A 16,101-nucleotide genomic window follows, 5' to 3' on the forward strand; every position below is an offset into this window, starting at 1 on the left:
CTTCCGGACATTGATTTAGGAAAGCCCGGGGTCTAGTTCACCTGATTTGTTTGCCAATTTTGCCAATAATGGCGCTGTCCTTTGGGGAATTGAGCGAATGACCAGTACGACCGACATGCAGACCCAAGCGTCCGCGAAGTAATGCCGAAAATGGATCCCAAGATAGTGGAATATAAATATTTTGCGTTTCGATTCACCATACGATCTCAATTCCAAAGTTCAAAATCCAGTCCGGCACATCCGGCCCGATGCCGAAACCGACCATGTTTCGCTTCCGACCCCTTTCAAAACATAAAAGACGGAGTCTGGGTCCCGTTTGGACTTCGTCTGCTGGGAATCCCGTAGTTTCGTAGTTAGACCCGAAGAAGGTCTCCTGCTAGCGAGGTTGACGGAAGTCGGCTTCGTTCTGGTATGCGCCGGCGTCAGGCGTGACAGCCTCGATCTGGGGCATGAACTCGTCAGTCACCTGGAGCTGGGCGCGGATTTTATCTGCCCACGGCGTCACTGTATTCCACGTATTCGCTAGCTGTAGAGTGACGGCGGCGCCACGCCACTGGGAAAAGACCGTGTTTGGTAGTTTGTCGCCTGTCTTGTTGGAGACGTCCAGGCCGACTCCCACCACAAAGCCTCCGTGCTCTGTCAGGTTTCGTAGTGTGCCTACCAAGCTGGCCGTCCGCCGTTGTGATTTAAGAATGCGCTGGGGAATGAAGCGGCCGCCGAAATTATAAATGCCAACGCCGAGGTTTCCACCCGGGAAAGGACCCATATACTTGTTGTAGTGATCGTAGTAGCTGTCATACTCCGAGCAGGAGACCTCGTACGGGATACCCCGAGTGGACAAGACAGAGATGAACTGCGCCAGAATAATCTGGACTTCGCTTGTCGTCCTGTCGTAGGCCGTCAGGGGGTTGATGAGAAAGTGTTGCGAGGACATCTGGTAGATGACTGTTGCACCGACCTCGGTCATCGCCGGTAGGAGCAAGTGAAAATGTGTTACAGCCTCTGTGAAAAGCTCACGGGTGGTGTTTGCAGTCAATATTCCAAGAGAGGCACCGGAGACCGTGGTCTCGGGATAGGCTTTGACGGTGGCCGACACCGCGGTGCCGTAGTTCCCGGCACCGCCGCCGCTGGGGGCCCGGTACAGGTCCTCGTTCTCGCTGCGGGACGCGGTGACGAGTTCCCCGGCTGCCGTGATCACTTCAAAGGAGAGAGTTTGATCCGCGGCCAAGTTAAACGCAGTGCTTAGCGCGGAGTGTCCGCCTCCCTGCGTGTATCCTCCAGCCAACCCAACGGTCGGGCACTCTCCGGTCACCACGACGAGTCCTCGCGCAGCGGCCGCTTCCAAAATCTGGGTCCCCACCACCCCACCGCCCACTTTAAACGCGGGTCCCTGGTAATAGATATCCAACGATTCCACATACTCGATCTCACTCAGATTATGGGTCCAAATTGATAAAGCTCTGGCTCCTGTGGAACGGCCCATGTAACTAGTAGTTGTGTTCGATGTCTCAGCGCAGTCAAATATGCATCATCATGTCGGGAGTCTCACTCATGTCCAGTGTTGCGAATGACCAAACGGATCTTGTTTTCCCTGGCGAACCGAACGGCGGCAGTCACATCTTCGCTCGATGACACGTCGACCGCATAGCTGGCTTAATTTCCTAACTTGCACGGCTGGGGCTCCGGTGTGAAGGGGTCACAACTCTGGTTGGCGAAATATGTCTGCATTACGGATGACGAAGAGACGTAAGTCATTAATCATTAGCAGGACTTGGCTACGTCGACTTTTGGGACGTCTAGCAACTTACTGAGTTGAGCGAACATTCCATTTCTTGCGCAGGTCAACACAGGCGGATTTGTCATAATGAGGATCATGACACGGCCTTCCCAGGGGGATGGTGGGAATCAGTCGGCCGCCAGTAGACGCGTTGAGTGCGTCCCACTGCAAATTCGACGGCCAACAAGGATCCTCGGGGAGGCAGAGGCATTGGCAGGATGCAAGTACCGTCCAGCCGAGGGTAGCGACGACTGTTGCTTTCTATGCCGCGAGGGTCATTGTTTTCAAGGGTTCCAGAACAGAAGTCCAGCCTGTTGCCCGATCAAAATTTAGGAACACAGCTGGCGAGGTAGTGTTAATATCCAGCATCCTCCGGTGAGAGCGAGGGTCATATTTGGAAGAACGGAATAAGAGGTTGGAAATAGAAAGAGGAATGAGCAGTCAGAAAGCAATGTCGCACGTGGAGCAGGCATATTTCCACCTTGGGCAACAACGAAGACCCAACCATCACACGAAATCCCATGATCGTCACAATATATATATTGGATTCATTTCTAATGCAAGTAACTTCATATACATCAAATCATGCCATCTCTATCTGTTCATCCTTGCTCTTGTTCTTTTTAGCCCATGTCGTTTCCTCGTCATGCGTGATAACATAATCTTTCCACTCTCTGACCGGCACACGGTCTTGGAAGAGTCGTTCAATATCCGCATTGCTGCGGTGGGCCGTCTCGCCCACGCAGAACCACGAGTAAGCCAGGAGGAAGAGTGTGGTGGCTGCATAGACAAAGCCGATCATCGGGCCGAGGTTGCCGGTGTAATACATGTACGGGCTGGTGAAGACCATGAGCCACACGGTGATGAAGAAGACGCCGATGGCACAGGAGGTGATCTTGTTGCGGTTGCGCCCAACCGACATCTCCGACGCGATCGAATAGGATAGGGTGCCGATGGAGAAGTTGTAGCAGACGATGTTGACGTAGGCGAGGACGACGATGGCAATGCCGACCCCCTCGCTGAATTTTCCGTCGGCATCCCGAGTGGTCCCCAGTCCGCCGACGGCCACCAGCGAGGCTAAAATACCCGTGCTGCACACCAGCAAGTTCTTCCGGCGGCTGACCTTGTTGCCCAGAACAACGGCCACGCCAACGGCGATAATCTGGAGCACGTAGATGATGGTGTTGATGGTGAAAGGTTCGGCAACCCCGATGGACTGGGCGAAAACTACCCCGTAGGTGTACCAGAATTGAATTCCGTTGATCTGCTGCACGAACATGGCACCGCAGGCGTAGAAGAGTTTACGACGCTCGATGGGATCCGTGATGAGGGACATCCAGGTGGCGTCCTTGGCGAGCTCGCGCTCCATCTCCACTTGGTCGTCGATAACCTGCAGGTCCGCTTGAGGGTCGTAATCGGGCGCACTGCGGTTGATCTGCCGCAAGGCCTTGGTCGCTTGCTCCCTCCTCCCCTTGTACATATACCACACAGGGCTCTCCGGGGTGAAAGGCAGACACAAGAGCATGATTCCCGGGAGAACCACCAGCAACGACATCGGAATGCGGTAGGAGTTGGGGCTTTGAATACCCTCCGTTCCCTGGTTGACGCAGGCCCCGACCAGCTGGGAGATGGACTGCATGAATTGGAAGCACATGAGCGCCGGACCGCGGATCGCGGACGGTGCGACTTCGCCAATGTACATCAGACAGGTGGCGGTGAATTGCCCGATCCCCAGACCGATGAGAACTCGACTGACGTAGAACACAGGATCCGAGCCAAAAGAACACACTTGCACAATGGCGCCGACAATGATGCAGACCGATGCCGTCAGGAAAACCACCCGCCGACCCAGATAATCGTTGATCGGAGCGGCAGCGATAGCGCCGACAAACTCCCCCACGTAGATGATACTCGCCGACACGGAGAGGAAGGTGGTGGACAGCGAGTACGAGCCATCGGACGCTTCAACACCGTAATCGCGGGCAAAATATTCCATTCCCTGGATCCCCGTATAGTAAATGGTGTCGTACCCATAGCAAAGGGCACCGATCGCGGCCACCAGGCAGTAGACCACCGCCCATCGGTTGGATTTCCAGTCGATACTAAGCCCCAGGCCCGTCATGGTGTATTATTGAAGTCGGATTTGGATAGGTTACCGTGGGAATGAAGAGGACCTTGGTCTATGGAGAGCCAGGGAGCACCGCAGAACAACAAGCAGAAAGGAAAAGCACGGAGATCGGGACTGGGGATCCGGGGGGGAGAGGCCTTTTTAGATCGGCCATTCCCACACGAGTATAAAAAAAAAAAGGAAAGATAGAAGAGACAAGAACCTTACCGCATTCTGAACCGAAGAATGTGCAAACAAAAGCAACGCCTGGGTCTACTAACTGCCTTTAGATGGTGGCCGGACTATCACCGCTGGTTATGGCCAATTGATGATACGGGCCCCGGCTCTCCTTCTCCACCGTCTGTTCTCCGCACAGTTTAGCATCTCCAGATTTTTCGCACCCCGGGGGACTTTCCCCTCTCTCCTCCAAGAGCGCAAGCGCCCCAAAACGTGGATTTGACCACTTGTGGGCCCAGAAGACACAGTCCTCTCGGTCCACGGGGCATCCGGACGAGAAACAGGAAATTCAGCCGACGGTCATTGCATGATGCCTGCCTCTCAAATTGTAACCAGCAAATCGCACCACAATGGCATCCCACATTAGGCGGGGAAGATCAGTTCCAGTTCGGTAATCGGGCCGCTGCCAAGCAAGCCGACACGGGATGCCTGCGCCATTTACACGAGGTTTAACCATCGGCTTGCTCTGCTCCATGCCGAGTTTTCCCGGGTGAAACTCTCGGACGCTGGCCGAAATGCACGATGAGGTATTTGCTGACATCTGTCACCTTTCCTGATATTATCTCGGCCGTACTTGAGCCGGGTAGTATGAGAAATCGCCATTGAAATAATAGACACCGTTCACACGTTGTCATTTGTCCGGACAGGAGGAAGATGTGACTTTTCATCCTATTGAATGCAAGACACGAGGGATGGTCATAGAGTAGAGGTATTAGGAGACACAGCAACTGTCTACTGCATGGAACTGGTAGTGTTAGCGAATAAAGTTAGAATTAGGAAAGGTTGCAGTGACGTCGGAGGAGGGGCAGGGGAAAATTCAGAGATCGTAAATATAAATTTAGCCACACTGTTGTCATTACCTGGCTTGTGATATCCACTCCCTTCCACACACTCAAAGATAGTAAAAGAAAGTATAATTTTCACAACATATAGAACATTTATGGTTCGCTCCTGTATTTAATTCCATTTCACCCACAAATATATACGTGACATGAAAAACAGCAGGGAAGTACTGTCGACTAAGAATTCAAGCGTTCTGCTATTAGGCTTTGGTGTGCTTCAAATGAAAGCATCTAATTTTACATATTACGCTTACGTCCCACAGCTCAGAGATCTGTCTCAAGCTCAAACAATTACAGGACAACATAGTTACCGCAATGCCCTCTTTCTAGATTGTCAATTGCATCAAGGTCCATTATTCATCTAAAGATATTACACAAGTTACTGCCCTGCGAAATCCAGCAAGGAAAACCAACAGACACACGCCTACAGCCATGTTCCGAGATTGACTAAATGTACATCAGCAAGGAAACAAAAAGCAAAATTCGCGAAAAGAACATACCATGGACAGCCTTGACCTGCGTGTACGCCGAAAGGGCGTACTCGCCCAATTCGCGTCCGACGCCACTCTGTTTGTAACCGCCAAACGGAATCGCATAGTGCGAGTCCTGCGAGCTGTTGATCTAGAATGGGATGGAGGTTAGCAATTGCTCCTACCCTTCTTCCAAGGGATACACTCACCCAAACCATGCCAGCCTCGATGGCCGCGGCGACCTTGTGCGCCTTGGTGATATTCTCTGTGAATACTGCAGCACCAAGGCCATATTCAGTATCATTTGCCTTCTTGATAGCGTCCTCCTGAGAGCTAAACGACTCAATGACCACGAATGGCCCGAATACCTCCTCGCGCACTACCTTCATGTCACGGTTGGTGTCCTTAAAGATCGTCGGTTGTACAAAGAAGCCCGTGGCATTGCTCTGCAACGTCTCACCCCCTAGGACCAGCTTCGCGCCCTCGGACTTGGCCGCCTCGATGTAACGCAGGATGCGGTCCCGTTGGACTTGCGACACTTGCGGGCCATGGTTGACCTTGGGGTCGAACTGGCTGCCGACGACACTGTTCTCGACAGTGTATTTCTTGAATTGCTCGACAAAGGTCTCGTAGATACTGTCCTGGACGTAGATTCGAGAGGTCGAGGTGCAGATTTGACCCATATTGCCTAGTAAACAGGTCAGAGTCATTTCCCGATTGGCGTGGGGCAGGAGACTTACTCATGATACCGACGTGCGACCACTTGACAGCCTGGTCAAGGTTCGCATCGTCAAAGACAAGCAGAGGGCTCTTGCCTCCCGTCTCGAGGGTGATCGCCTTGAGGTTCACGGCAGCCGCCTTCATGATGGCTTTACCGGTGAGTGTGCTGCCAGTGAAGGCAATCTTGTCCACGCCCACGTGGCTAGCTAGGGTAGCACCAGCCACCCCACCAGCGCCGTTCAGGATGTTCACCACACCCTTGGGGAAACCCGCCTCCTTGATTAGTGTCGCCAGATAGAGGACGGACAAGGGAGTCTGCTCGGCAGCTTTTAGGACGACGGTGTTTCCGCACGCCAGGGCTGGGCCCAGCTTCCACGCTGCCATCTACCAATGGATTAGACAAGTTCTCTACGGTTTATCCATGGGACGAGCTACATACCATCGCGGGATAATTCCAAGGAATGATCTGCCCACACACGCCGATCGGCTCATGTCTGGTATACGCGAGTTTCGCTTCGGAGGTGTCAATTGTCCGGCCCTGGATCTTGTCGGCCCACCCGCCATAGTATCGGAAGACTGAGATGACCTCGGCGACATCTTCGCTCAGAGCCGAGTCGTAAGGCTTGCCGTTGTCCCATGCATCGATCGTTGCCAGGGTTTCCGCGTGCTTCTCACACAGGTCAGCCAGGCGGAGGAGTAGCAGACCCCGCTCCGAGGCGCCTAGGGACCGCCATTCAGGGTTCTGGAACGCCCCGCGAGCCGCTGAAACCGCACGGTCCACGTCCTCCGATCCTGCAGAGGACACTGACGCGATGACTGATTCGTCGTATGGGTTCACCGTCGCGATCGTTTCCCCGGAGCACGCAGGGACAAACTCATTGTTAATAAAGAGTCCTGGATTGGAGGTCAGTCAGTAGGTGGGAACAATCGTTCGCTAACCCACGAGGGACGCACCTGTAGGCTGGGTGTAGCTCACTCCATTAGGAGCGGTCAGTTGGACTGGTGATGCCATTCTAGAGAGAGGGAAGGGAGTGAGAAGTTGATGCTGCAAAATTGTTCCTCAATTCAGTCGGATGGTCTATAGTATGGACTTATATATACATGACATACCCCCAGTGACCGCTTGACCCGAATCACCCCTTGGTGAGGTGTTCGCGAGTCGATACCGAGCATTGTATATTTCAAGTGATGTTTGAGACATGGCCTATCAACTTACCTAATTGGGACATATGTGGCCACGATTTTTGGCGCACTAACACAACAGCTATTACCACTAGACCACAAAAGATATCATGAGACGACTGATTGATTCGCAAGGAACCTTATCTTTGGTGCCACCATCACCACCCCTCCCTCCAGCAGCGAGTCCTCTCTGGATGCCGAATCCCCGCATTGGTGGGTCGTGCGGATCCCTGCTAACTGCGCACGCCAATGGTCGACTGCGGCGGGGTAAAGACAGCCGAGGGGTCCAATGGATTCCAGTTCCCTCATCCTGTGAAGGAAAGATTGATAGAAACCTGAAACTGTGGGGAAATATTGGAATCTAGGTGTTGAGAGGTCCGGAAATCGGAGGACAAACGAAGCGCTTATCATAGCCGTGTCGGCATTTGATATACTATGTGGGGTTTCAACATATCTCAACCGTGGTTGATCAAAGATATCTCTCCCTTTGGTTTACATTACACAACAGCATTGATAATAGCTGGTAGGATGCAATGATTAAGGTTTCATGTGAGGGTTTTACAGTATCGCCGGGGACTTCCATCATGGGGTCGGTTTATAGATTTGTTCTTATCTCGCGAAATAAATACATCGGTAGTAAACATCAATCATGTAATTTTGCCACATCCAAGATGGACTAGATCACCATCCACTAATTTGGCAGTGCCGCCTCCACTTCGATCTCAATGAGCATCCCCTCAATCCCGAGTTTGCCTATCTCCACACAGGTCCAGATGGGGCGGTGATTGGGAATGACTCGCTTGAAGTTGGCCGTGACCACGTCGAAGGTCTGTTCGACGTTGATATGATAGCTCCGCACGGCGTAGACGTTCTGCCACGATAGCCGGCTGTCCACAGACTGGAGCGCCTTCTCGACATTTTCAAAGGCGATGGCGACTTGCGTTTCCACGTCTGGAGTGATGGAACCGTTCGCATCCCAGCCTCCTTGTCCAGAGGTCTTGACGGTATTGCCCACTCGCACGGCCTGGGAGTAGTGAAAGCTCTCGGAGTTGGCCTCGGTGCCGGGGTAATTGAAGAACTGAGGGGTCGACATGATTGAATGGGGTCTCGTATAAAATCTGGATACGATGTTGGAAAAGGTTATGCTAACCTGTAGGAGAGAGAGATAATGTGAAGATGAAAGGAAAAGATCAAGGAAGATGACTTTGCGTCCCCTGGATAGAAAAGCACCGTCCCGGTTAATATACCCCGCTTGCCTTGTTCACAGACGACAATCGATCCCAGTCATGGACCTAGGGTGAGATGAGCCCATGCGCGTCGATGCTGTGCGTGACGCCTGTTTCTGCAGTCGTGGATGGCCATGGTCCAGCTACTTTCCTGAAACAACCTAGATCATGAATTAGCGTGACATTCGTGCGGCAAATCTGCACGTTACCCCAGACCTGCGATACGACCTTACTGGATATCTGATTAGCTCGGTGGACGAGACGGGGATTCGTCAAACCCTCTTGTCATAAATCATCCTGTGGCCGAAATACCTTCCAATTTAGGGTTAGACCGAGATTTCCGTGACAGTCTACCCCCGAGATAGCCAGGATTGAAGGAACCATGATAAGGGACCAAAGATTAGAGCGGTGTATACGAAGGCTTGTCGGGGCTTTATGACACGTCTTGGTCCGTCGTGATGCAAATGGGTCGTGCTACTGTCCCTTTTCTCGATCTTGAACCTGTCTATGAATGCGCAAAGCACAGTTTGATAACTTGAGCCCACCCAAATCCCCGAGGATGACGGCCACAGAAGAAAAGCCCACCGCGGGCTCCTTGAGCAAGGTCGAAACGCAGAATGTTGGCACGGTGCAAGATGAGACACTCCACAGCCTGGGGTACACACCGCAATTACGCCGCACGCGCAGCCTGTCGACCATCCTCTTCATGTCGCTGTCAATTGCTTCCATCCCATACGGCATCGGGAGCTCGTTGATGAGCACCATCTACGGCGGCGGGCAGCTGTCCCTGTTCGTGGGCCTGATCGTCGTCCTTGTTCTGGATGCCTGTATTGCGCTGTCTTTGGCCGAGTTGGCTTCACGATACCCGACCTCCTCCGGTGTCTACTACTATTCTTACCAGCTGGCGCAGTCCAGTCGCGCGCGAACCCTCCTCTCTTTCATAACCGGCTGGATTTGGCTGATCGGGAACTGGACCATCACTCTTTCTGTCAACTTTGGACTCGCATCCATGATTGCCGCCACCATCGCCATCTTTTGGCCCGACTGGCAAGCCACAGACTGGCAGCTCCTGCTAATGTTTTACGCCATGTGCTTATTGACTTTCACCATCTGTGCGGTCGGCGACAAGATGCTACCGCTCATCGATACCGTCGCCGCCGCTACCAGCCTGGTCACCTGCGTCGTCGTACTGCTGACACTGTCCATAACGGCCAAGTCGGGGCGCCACACAGCAGCCGATGCCCTGGGATCATTCGATCCCAGTCTCTCAGGGTGGGGAAACTTCGCCTTCTTTGTCGGCCTGCTGCCTCCGGCATACACCTTCTCGGCTATCGGCATGGTCACGTCCATGGCGGAGGAATGCACCGATCCGGAGATCCAAATGGCCCAGGGCATCAGCTTGGTGACGGTTGTCGGCGGCGTGGCCGCCCTCATCTTTGTGTTGCCCATCTGCTTTACTCTTCCCCCATTGTTGGACGTCGCCAACGCACCTTACGGACAGGCACTGCCGTATATCTTCCTCAAGGTCACCGACTCCCAAGCGGGCGCCCTCGTCCTCATGATCATGGTGCTGTTTGTCTCGATTTTTTGCTCGATCAGCATCACTACCACTGCGTCCCGGTGCACGTGGGCTTTCTCCCGAGACAACGCCATACCCTTCTCGAAGATTTGGTCTAAGACGATCAACGACAGCCCAATCCCGGCGCTATGCCTCGTCACGGCGATCGAAATGCTGCTAGGTCTGATCAACCTCGGTAGTAGCAGTGCGTTCACGGCCTTTGCTTCGGTCGGCGTGATTGGGCTGGCAGTGGCGTACTGCATCCCGATCGCGATCAGCCTCCTCAACGGGCGAAAGGAGGTTATGAAAGCCCGGTGGAATATTGGTTGGCTGCTGGGAATGGTTCTAAACACCATCGCGGTGTTTTGGATTCTATTCCAACTCGTGCTGTTTAGTATGCCGACTGTGTTGCCCGTGACGCAGGTGTCGATGAATTATGCCTCGGTGGTATTTGTTGGGTGTCTGTCGCTCTGTTTGATTTGGTATGCCGTGTATGGGAAGACGAGTAAGTTCATCCGATGACCTGGAAGATGTGACGCATGAGCATGCTAACGGATGTTGTAGAGTTCAAGGGACCTCCGGAAATTACACATTTCTAATGATCTATGCCTGTTTGGCGTTCCGGGAAAGTTGGATTAGGGTTATACTAGAGTTATTCCATTATGATGATTATTTCCTTCTATTCTCGTAGCGAAAGATAAACATGTCAATTCAGTGAGGACAGCAACTGTTTCAAAGTGTAGAATGACGACCATTGGATTTCATGTAAGCAGAGTGGGAATATCTTACTGTGATGGAATAATTAGTTGAATTAATCGAAGTTATGCAATGTAGGCAGTTGATGCAAATGAAAAACATTTCAATGTGTGGAGAGCACAGTGATAAGCATCAAACTCGCTCACTGGCTTGTATGATGGGCTGATACGCTGTTTTTGTACTTGATGTGACATACTGGTAAACGCTATGCCACTAGGGATTCAGAATTCTTGCTCCTCCCTAGGAAATGCGATTGCTGTATCCTCAAGGATGCTTCTAGCAATTACCCGGGAGGAATTTACCTGAGTTCCATAAGCGTACACCATGGAAAAATAATTTAAACAATATATCCCTGCTTAAATATCCTGACAGCGCCAATAGGAGCATGGAGAAGTTGGTCAGAAGCAGAAATCTGAAACCTATTGACGGTTCGAGGACACCAGTGGAACAAGGTATTATTTGGCAGACCCACCTTTAGAAGTAGAAAACGATCTCATCATTCATCGATTCATAGCAAGTAAATACACGTTTGCAATTACAATCAGAGCACAAGCACATCCTGACCAAGGCTGGTGAACATGTCGGACCAATGACCGTCGTGGGCAGGTGAAGCCCAGAGATCCTCCAGGGCGGCGCGAATTGAAAGCAGGGAATTGAAGCGAAGAGTCCCGTAGATAGTATCCAGCTTGTTCAACACAAAGCTTTGCTGCTCTACGCCAAAGGCATGGGCTCCGCTGGCATATAGGGGAAATATGACACAATTGTGGGCCTTGCAGCTGGTGCTGATTCCCATGATGCAGGTCAAGCAGTGCTGCACGTGCTGCTGGACGAGACAGTGGCGCGCGGGCAAGCCGCAGATGGCGCGGTAGAGATAGATGAGGGCGGCATGTTGGAAAGCCCTCGTGAAGGCCATGGGTTGCATCGTCTGGTCGGCGTCTGACTCCGGGACGACGTACGGATCAGGCATGCGGAGGTGATCGAGAGCGAGGATGAGCGAAGTCGGTTGGAGACGGCCTTCGAACTCCCGAATCTTTTCCATAGACGGCTCCATGCGGTCCATTTTGACCGAGTGTCTGTAAAAGGCCATTTCGGACATAACCTCAAAGACGGTAGCGAGGGTGGTCTCTCCATACCGTTGTTTCTCCCACCAGACGGTACCCGTTTCAATCCGATTCCAGATGTCGGCGGGGACGCAGGGCGCGCGGTCGTCTAGCAGCGATCTAGTCAAATCCGTGGATGCAAATTCAGACATTAGCATGTTGGTGTCCTTCTGACCCTTGCCAATGAGCGAGGAAAATCCGCCCAGGTGTTCCACGATTGCCTGTACTCCTGATTGGTGGCTCGTGGTAGATGCAGACTGCCGGGTGCAGTCGATGAAGCCGTCTAGGAAATACAAGAGAAGCACGGCGACAAGGAGGCGTGAGAGAGACTCGGTGTTGGAGGCGCTCTGCAACAACTGTTCGCGGACGGAAGCCAGGCAGCTGAGTCGTTTATCCTCCGCCGGCGACCGGTCCTTTAATAGCTTATCGTGCAATGCGCGATGGGCATCGGCCAGCTCGCACATCACCAACAGCACCGGCTGCGACTCCATCGCTAGCGAGATCGGTGGCGGGCACGGTCGAGAGGCCGTAGTGAACAAGGGCCACAGTGCCGCTTGGAAGTACTCCAGCGCCCGGAGATCCCCCTTGGCGAGAGATGTATCGGGCGGGAGACTGCCCAAGAGGCCGACCGTGGGTGACTGGTACGTGACGGGAGCCCCCCTGGTCGGACGTGCATTCCAACGCACCAGTATCTTGTCATAGCAGCACCGGGAGCCGGCTAGAGTACACCGTCGACATCGCGGCTGCACCAGGTCGCATTTGACCCGGCGCTGTTTGCATGGCCAGCAGGAACCCGGTACCGTCCGTTCTCGCTTTGGCGGCATAGTAATTTGGGTGGAGGGGCCTTTGACAGGGTCAAGGAATTAATGATAACTGCCAACAATTCTCCTACTTACAGGAAGATATTGATAAGGTCGCTGTTGGCGGAGGGGCGGCCCACATGGAGGCATCAAGCTTGACATCAGGTTTTCAAACTTTGCAACCACGGACTGAACATGATCCTGTATCTCTTCAAGCGGAGAAACAAGTGATAAGCAGAAACCGAGCTCCGCCAAACCACATTCGGAAGGTCGCGTGAGACGCGGGTGCCAGAGAAAGAAGGTCTAGTCAAATATGGAGTTAGCCTGCCCATTCTAGTATCTAACTATGATCATTCCGGGTAGCACCATTTGGCGGACGAGTGGGGCGTGTTATCAGTGCAGGCCAGCGATGCCGGGGCTGGATCCACCTCTATGCAGGGCACTCGACCTTCTGGGTCGGGTTAGCGTTTGGTCGGTGACCAAAAAACCTACCAAAACGGGCATGTCCAGAGAGTGTGGGGTCTGGGGACAGGCTCGAGCTAATGTCCGATTTAACTTGTCTTACGATATGCGTGCTATCCGGATGATCGAAGTAGGTGTGATAGCATTCTACTTAAATCCGTGGATTGCGGTCGCATGGCACTGTCGGTGACTTTGTCTCTTCCTAGCATGAACGCATCATAATGTCGACTGCCCTACCCTACATCAACTCTTTCCTCTCCGTCTCCGTCACGCCAGCCCAAGCAATTCTGTTGCTAGGGTTGATTGTCTCGGTGCTCGCGTGGTTGCTGCTCAAGTGGCACAGCTATGTGGATCATGCATCCAAAGGCCCAACACGGGCATCCCACAAACCTGCGGAGACCAATCCATTTGTGACTCCCCTGCCCGCGGCGTTGAGCAATTTCGACCCCCGGTCTAAAGACCCGAAGTTGTATCGGCCGTTCCGTCATGGCAAGAACTTCGTCACGATGGGAATCCGAAAGCTCGATTGGAACAATTGGATCGAGATGGACTCATACTTCTTACGCTACCACGATATGAAGGCGTCGGAGCTGAAGAAGGACATCAATGCCCACGTGAAATATGTTGACAACGCGGTCACCAGAGATGCCTGCTTCGAAGTGTACGAGGAGCTGGTCCGCTATCTCACGCACCGGTACCCCGAAGTCTTCCAGCTAAAGGATAGCATCCTCCATAACACACTAACGGACGAGAAATTCCAGTATCCGGCCGGTACGTTTCATATTTCCGTCGAAGTAGCAGAAACCAAGGCAATCTGACTCTCCACAGGCTCGCCAACCGAAGCCATGGCAACGGCGGCTCTACTGGTTCAGGATGACCTAGTGATCATGGTCGAAAATGATGGTAGGTACACACATGCGCTGTGAATCTGTGCCCCAAGCTAACCATGCCTCCAGACGAACAATATCATCTCGATGCCGCAGCAGTCTGTCTCCCTGGGTTTTGGCGTCTCAAGGAAAAGTTCCGCATGTCGCTCGATACTCTCCACTTTGAAGCGGGGGTGCCGCATTACGCTGCGAAGCTGCAAAAGTCCATGAACCGGTTCTTCAAGGCGCTGACGCCAGACAAGCCCGTGGAGCGTAATAATGTGAGCCATGATAACGGTCGAGTCCCACACAGAGGACCATCTAACTCAAACGACAGTTTTTTATCCAACTTGACGACGGCCTGCACTGGTCCCACCGCATGGGCGATCAAGGGGGGAAGGAAGTTGCATGTTTGTACTCCCCACACTTCCTCATCGTGACCGGCTGTTAACAGCGTGCTTTTTGGCAGCCTGGGCCACGGCAAATAGCAAAGGCTTGACAGTGGACGAAATCCACTTCCGCTCCGAACGACAAACTGTCCGTCGTCTACCTCGATCTGGAGCGATCCTGTTCACCATCCGCACGTACTTCGAACCGGTGACGGCAATCGCCAAAGAAGCGCATATCCCCGGAAGACTGGCCGAGGCCATTCGCGCCTGGGATGAGACGGTATCCACCTATAAGGGGAAATCCCACTGGGATCAGATCCTTCTACCCTATCTCGACGAGCAAGACCGCCAGCAGAGAGCCTCTGGAATCCTGGAGCAATCGGAAGGGGAATTTCCATACTGATAAGTCTGGATGTGACATGAGACACGGGAGAAGGAGTGCCAGGGCGAGTGGCACTATAACCGCGCAGAATCATTTCCTGAATTTGTATCATATATCAACCGAGACGAAATCATGGCCAATGAATCAATAGATCGATGGAACTAGATCGATGGATTTTTCAATCACGAGTCTATGCCTCTTATCTTCTCAACTAAGACGCAAGATAAACTGACATATGTCGGCAATCAACTATTTTTACAAGTGTCGATGGGCAATATTAGATATAGCCAGGGTATTGCCGCCCCCCAAAAACAGGAGGAGAGAAAAAGAAAGAAGAACTTGTAGTCGCGACTTTTCAACTGGGTACCACCCGGAAGCAAGGATTAAACACGACCACGTACCGCGGCGGAAAACAGAAACTGGCTATCTCCAGCTCAAGAGACTGGTGGTCCTGCCGGCTCGAGGGCCCGGATGCCTGAATCGTTCTGGAAATGGACCGTGATCGGCGACCTGGTCAATCAAAGGCCCGGACCCCACCGTCTCTAGTCTTCCTGCCAAATCAGCGCTCTGAACACTGGAACTCACATCTTCGTCATATCAATGATACCAGGGCGTTGTAGATGACTATCGAAAGCTGGCTCGAGGAGTTGTCAGAGATATCGTCATGTCCCGAAAGAAAACTCCCCACTAGCCCAACCAGTCTGGCACCTGCAGGTAGAAACAAACAAAGATTGTCTATGTCGCCATCCCGCCAACCCAGCCCCTCCAAACGACGGCGTACTGATGATGATGGCGTCGGACAAGAGGTGATGTCCCTTCCATCAGAAATCTCACAACTTCATCTCGTCAGGGTAGTCCAACTCGAGATATCTCTAACCAACTTCGATTTGCGAACCCCCAGATATTTTGTGAGCCTCAGGCAGCAGGGTCGATACTCGATGCTGTGTTGTCACTGTGGAGAAGGCTCACCGATGGATTTGGCCAAAATATCATCCCACAAAGGCTTGAAGTGCTAACACTCTCAATTTCTCTCTATGGATTTTTGCTGATCAGGTACAGTCTTGAATACGGGCTTCTGATCCAGCTGCCGCGGAAGAAATACTAAAAACGACCTTTTTTGACTCCGATGACATGTCAGAGGCTGCTCTTGATTGATTTTGGGCTGAAATTGGGGAGATACGTCTGGAGGCTAGGAAGTGTGACATGTATGGCAAGGACGGGAATGCC

The 16,101-nt window shown here is 52.6% G+C and overlaps 7 protein-coding genes across 7 annotated transcripts; 2 read left to right on the forward strand and 5 right to left on the reverse strand.

The window, feature by feature from the left end:
• Positions 1-376: 376 nt before the first annotated feature.
• Positions 377-1,483, reverse strand: BDW47DRAFT_122715 (putative isoamyl alcohol oxidase; the record flags this gene model as incomplete). The annotated part of the gene is made up of 1 exon (XM_024815902.1): positions 377-1,483. One exon carries the CDS (start codon positions 1,481-1,483, stop codon positions 377-379), a length of 1,107 nt encoding a protein of 368 aa, XP_024675692.1.
• An 866-nt stretch (positions 1,484-2,349) lies between these two features.
• BDW47DRAFT_99559 (general substrate transporter) lies at positions 2,350-4,458 on the reverse strand. Its single transcript, XM_024820896.1, has one exon. It carries the CDS (start codon positions 3,897-3,899, stop codon positions 2,361-2,363), a length of 1,539 nt encoding a protein of 512 aa, XP_024675693.1. The 5' UTR covers positions 3,900-4,458; the 3' UTR covers positions 2,350-2,360.
• Positions 4,459-5,387: 929 nt separating this feature from the next.
• Positions 5,388-7,165, reverse strand: BDW47DRAFT_122717 (aldehyde dehydrogenase; the record flags this gene model as incomplete). Its single annotated transcript, XM_024815903.1, has 6 exons — positions 5,388-5,410; positions 5,464-5,584; positions 5,643-6,121; positions 6,174-6,537; positions 6,593-7,047; positions 7,108-7,165. The coding sequence occupies 6 exons, from the start codon at positions 7,163-7,165 to the stop codon at positions 5,388-5,390; spliced, it is 1,500 nt and encodes a 499-aa protein (XP_024675694.1).
• An 861-nt stretch (positions 7,166-8,026) lies between these two features.
• Positions 8,027-8,428, reverse strand: BDW47DRAFT_122718 (YjgF-like protein; the record flags this gene model as incomplete). Its single annotated transcript, XM_024815904.1, has 1 exon — positions 8,027-8,428. The coding sequence occupies one exon, from the start codon at positions 8,426-8,428 to the stop codon at positions 8,027-8,029; it is 402 nt and encodes a 133-aa protein (XP_024675695.1).
• A 489-nt stretch (positions 8,429-8,917) lies between these two features.
• On the forward strand, positions 8,918-10,718 carry BDW47DRAFT_133150 (putative amino acid permease; the record flags this gene model as incomplete). The annotated part of the gene is made up of 2 exons (XM_024817757.1): positions 8,918-10,624; positions 10,684-10,718. Exons 1-2 carry the CDS (start codon positions 9,073-9,075, stop codon positions 10,716-10,718), a joined length of 1,587 nt encoding a protein of 528 aa, XP_024675696.1. The 5' UTR covers positions 8,918-9,072.
• A 695-nt stretch (positions 10,719-11,413) lies between these two features.
• BDW47DRAFT_99564 (Zn(II)2Cys6 transcription factor) lies at positions 11,414-12,936 on the reverse strand (the record flags this gene model as incomplete). The annotated part of the gene is made up of 1 exon (XM_024820897.1): positions 11,414-12,936. Exon 1 carries the CDS (start codon positions 12,797-12,799, stop codon positions 11,417-11,419), a length of 1,383 nt encoding a protein of 460 aa, XP_024675697.1. The 5' UTR covers positions 12,800-12,936.
• Positions 12,937-13,428: 492 nt separating this feature from the next.
• On the forward strand, positions 13,429-14,895 carry BDW47DRAFT_133152 (heme-dependent oxidative N-demethylase family protein; the record flags this gene model as incomplete). Its single annotated transcript, XM_024817758.1, has 5 exons — positions 13,429-14,008; positions 14,066-14,140; positions 14,194-14,384; positions 14,441-14,513; positions 14,573-14,895. The coding sequence occupies exons 1-5, from the start codon at positions 13,459-13,461 to the stop codon at positions 14,893-14,895; spliced, it is 1,212 nt and encodes a 403-aa protein (XP_024675698.1). The 5' UTR covers positions 13,429-13,458.
• Between the last annotated feature and the right edge of the window lie 1,206 nt (positions 14,896-16,101).

This window comes from Aspergillus candidus (assembly GCF_002847045.1).
Source record: "Aspergillus candidus strain CBS 102.13 unplaced genomic scaffold BDW47scaffold_4, whole genome shotgun sequence".
In the NCBI taxonomy this organism is placed as follows: Eukaryota; Fungi; Ascomycota; class Eurotiomycetes; order Eurotiales; family Aspergillaceae; genus Aspergillus; species Aspergillus candidus.

Excerpts from the sequence above, each read along its gene's own strand:
- BDW47DRAFT_99559 (XM_024820896.1), bottom strand. The coding sequence starts at position 3,899 with ATGACGGGCCTGGGGCTTAGTATCGACTGGAAATCCAACCGATGGGCG.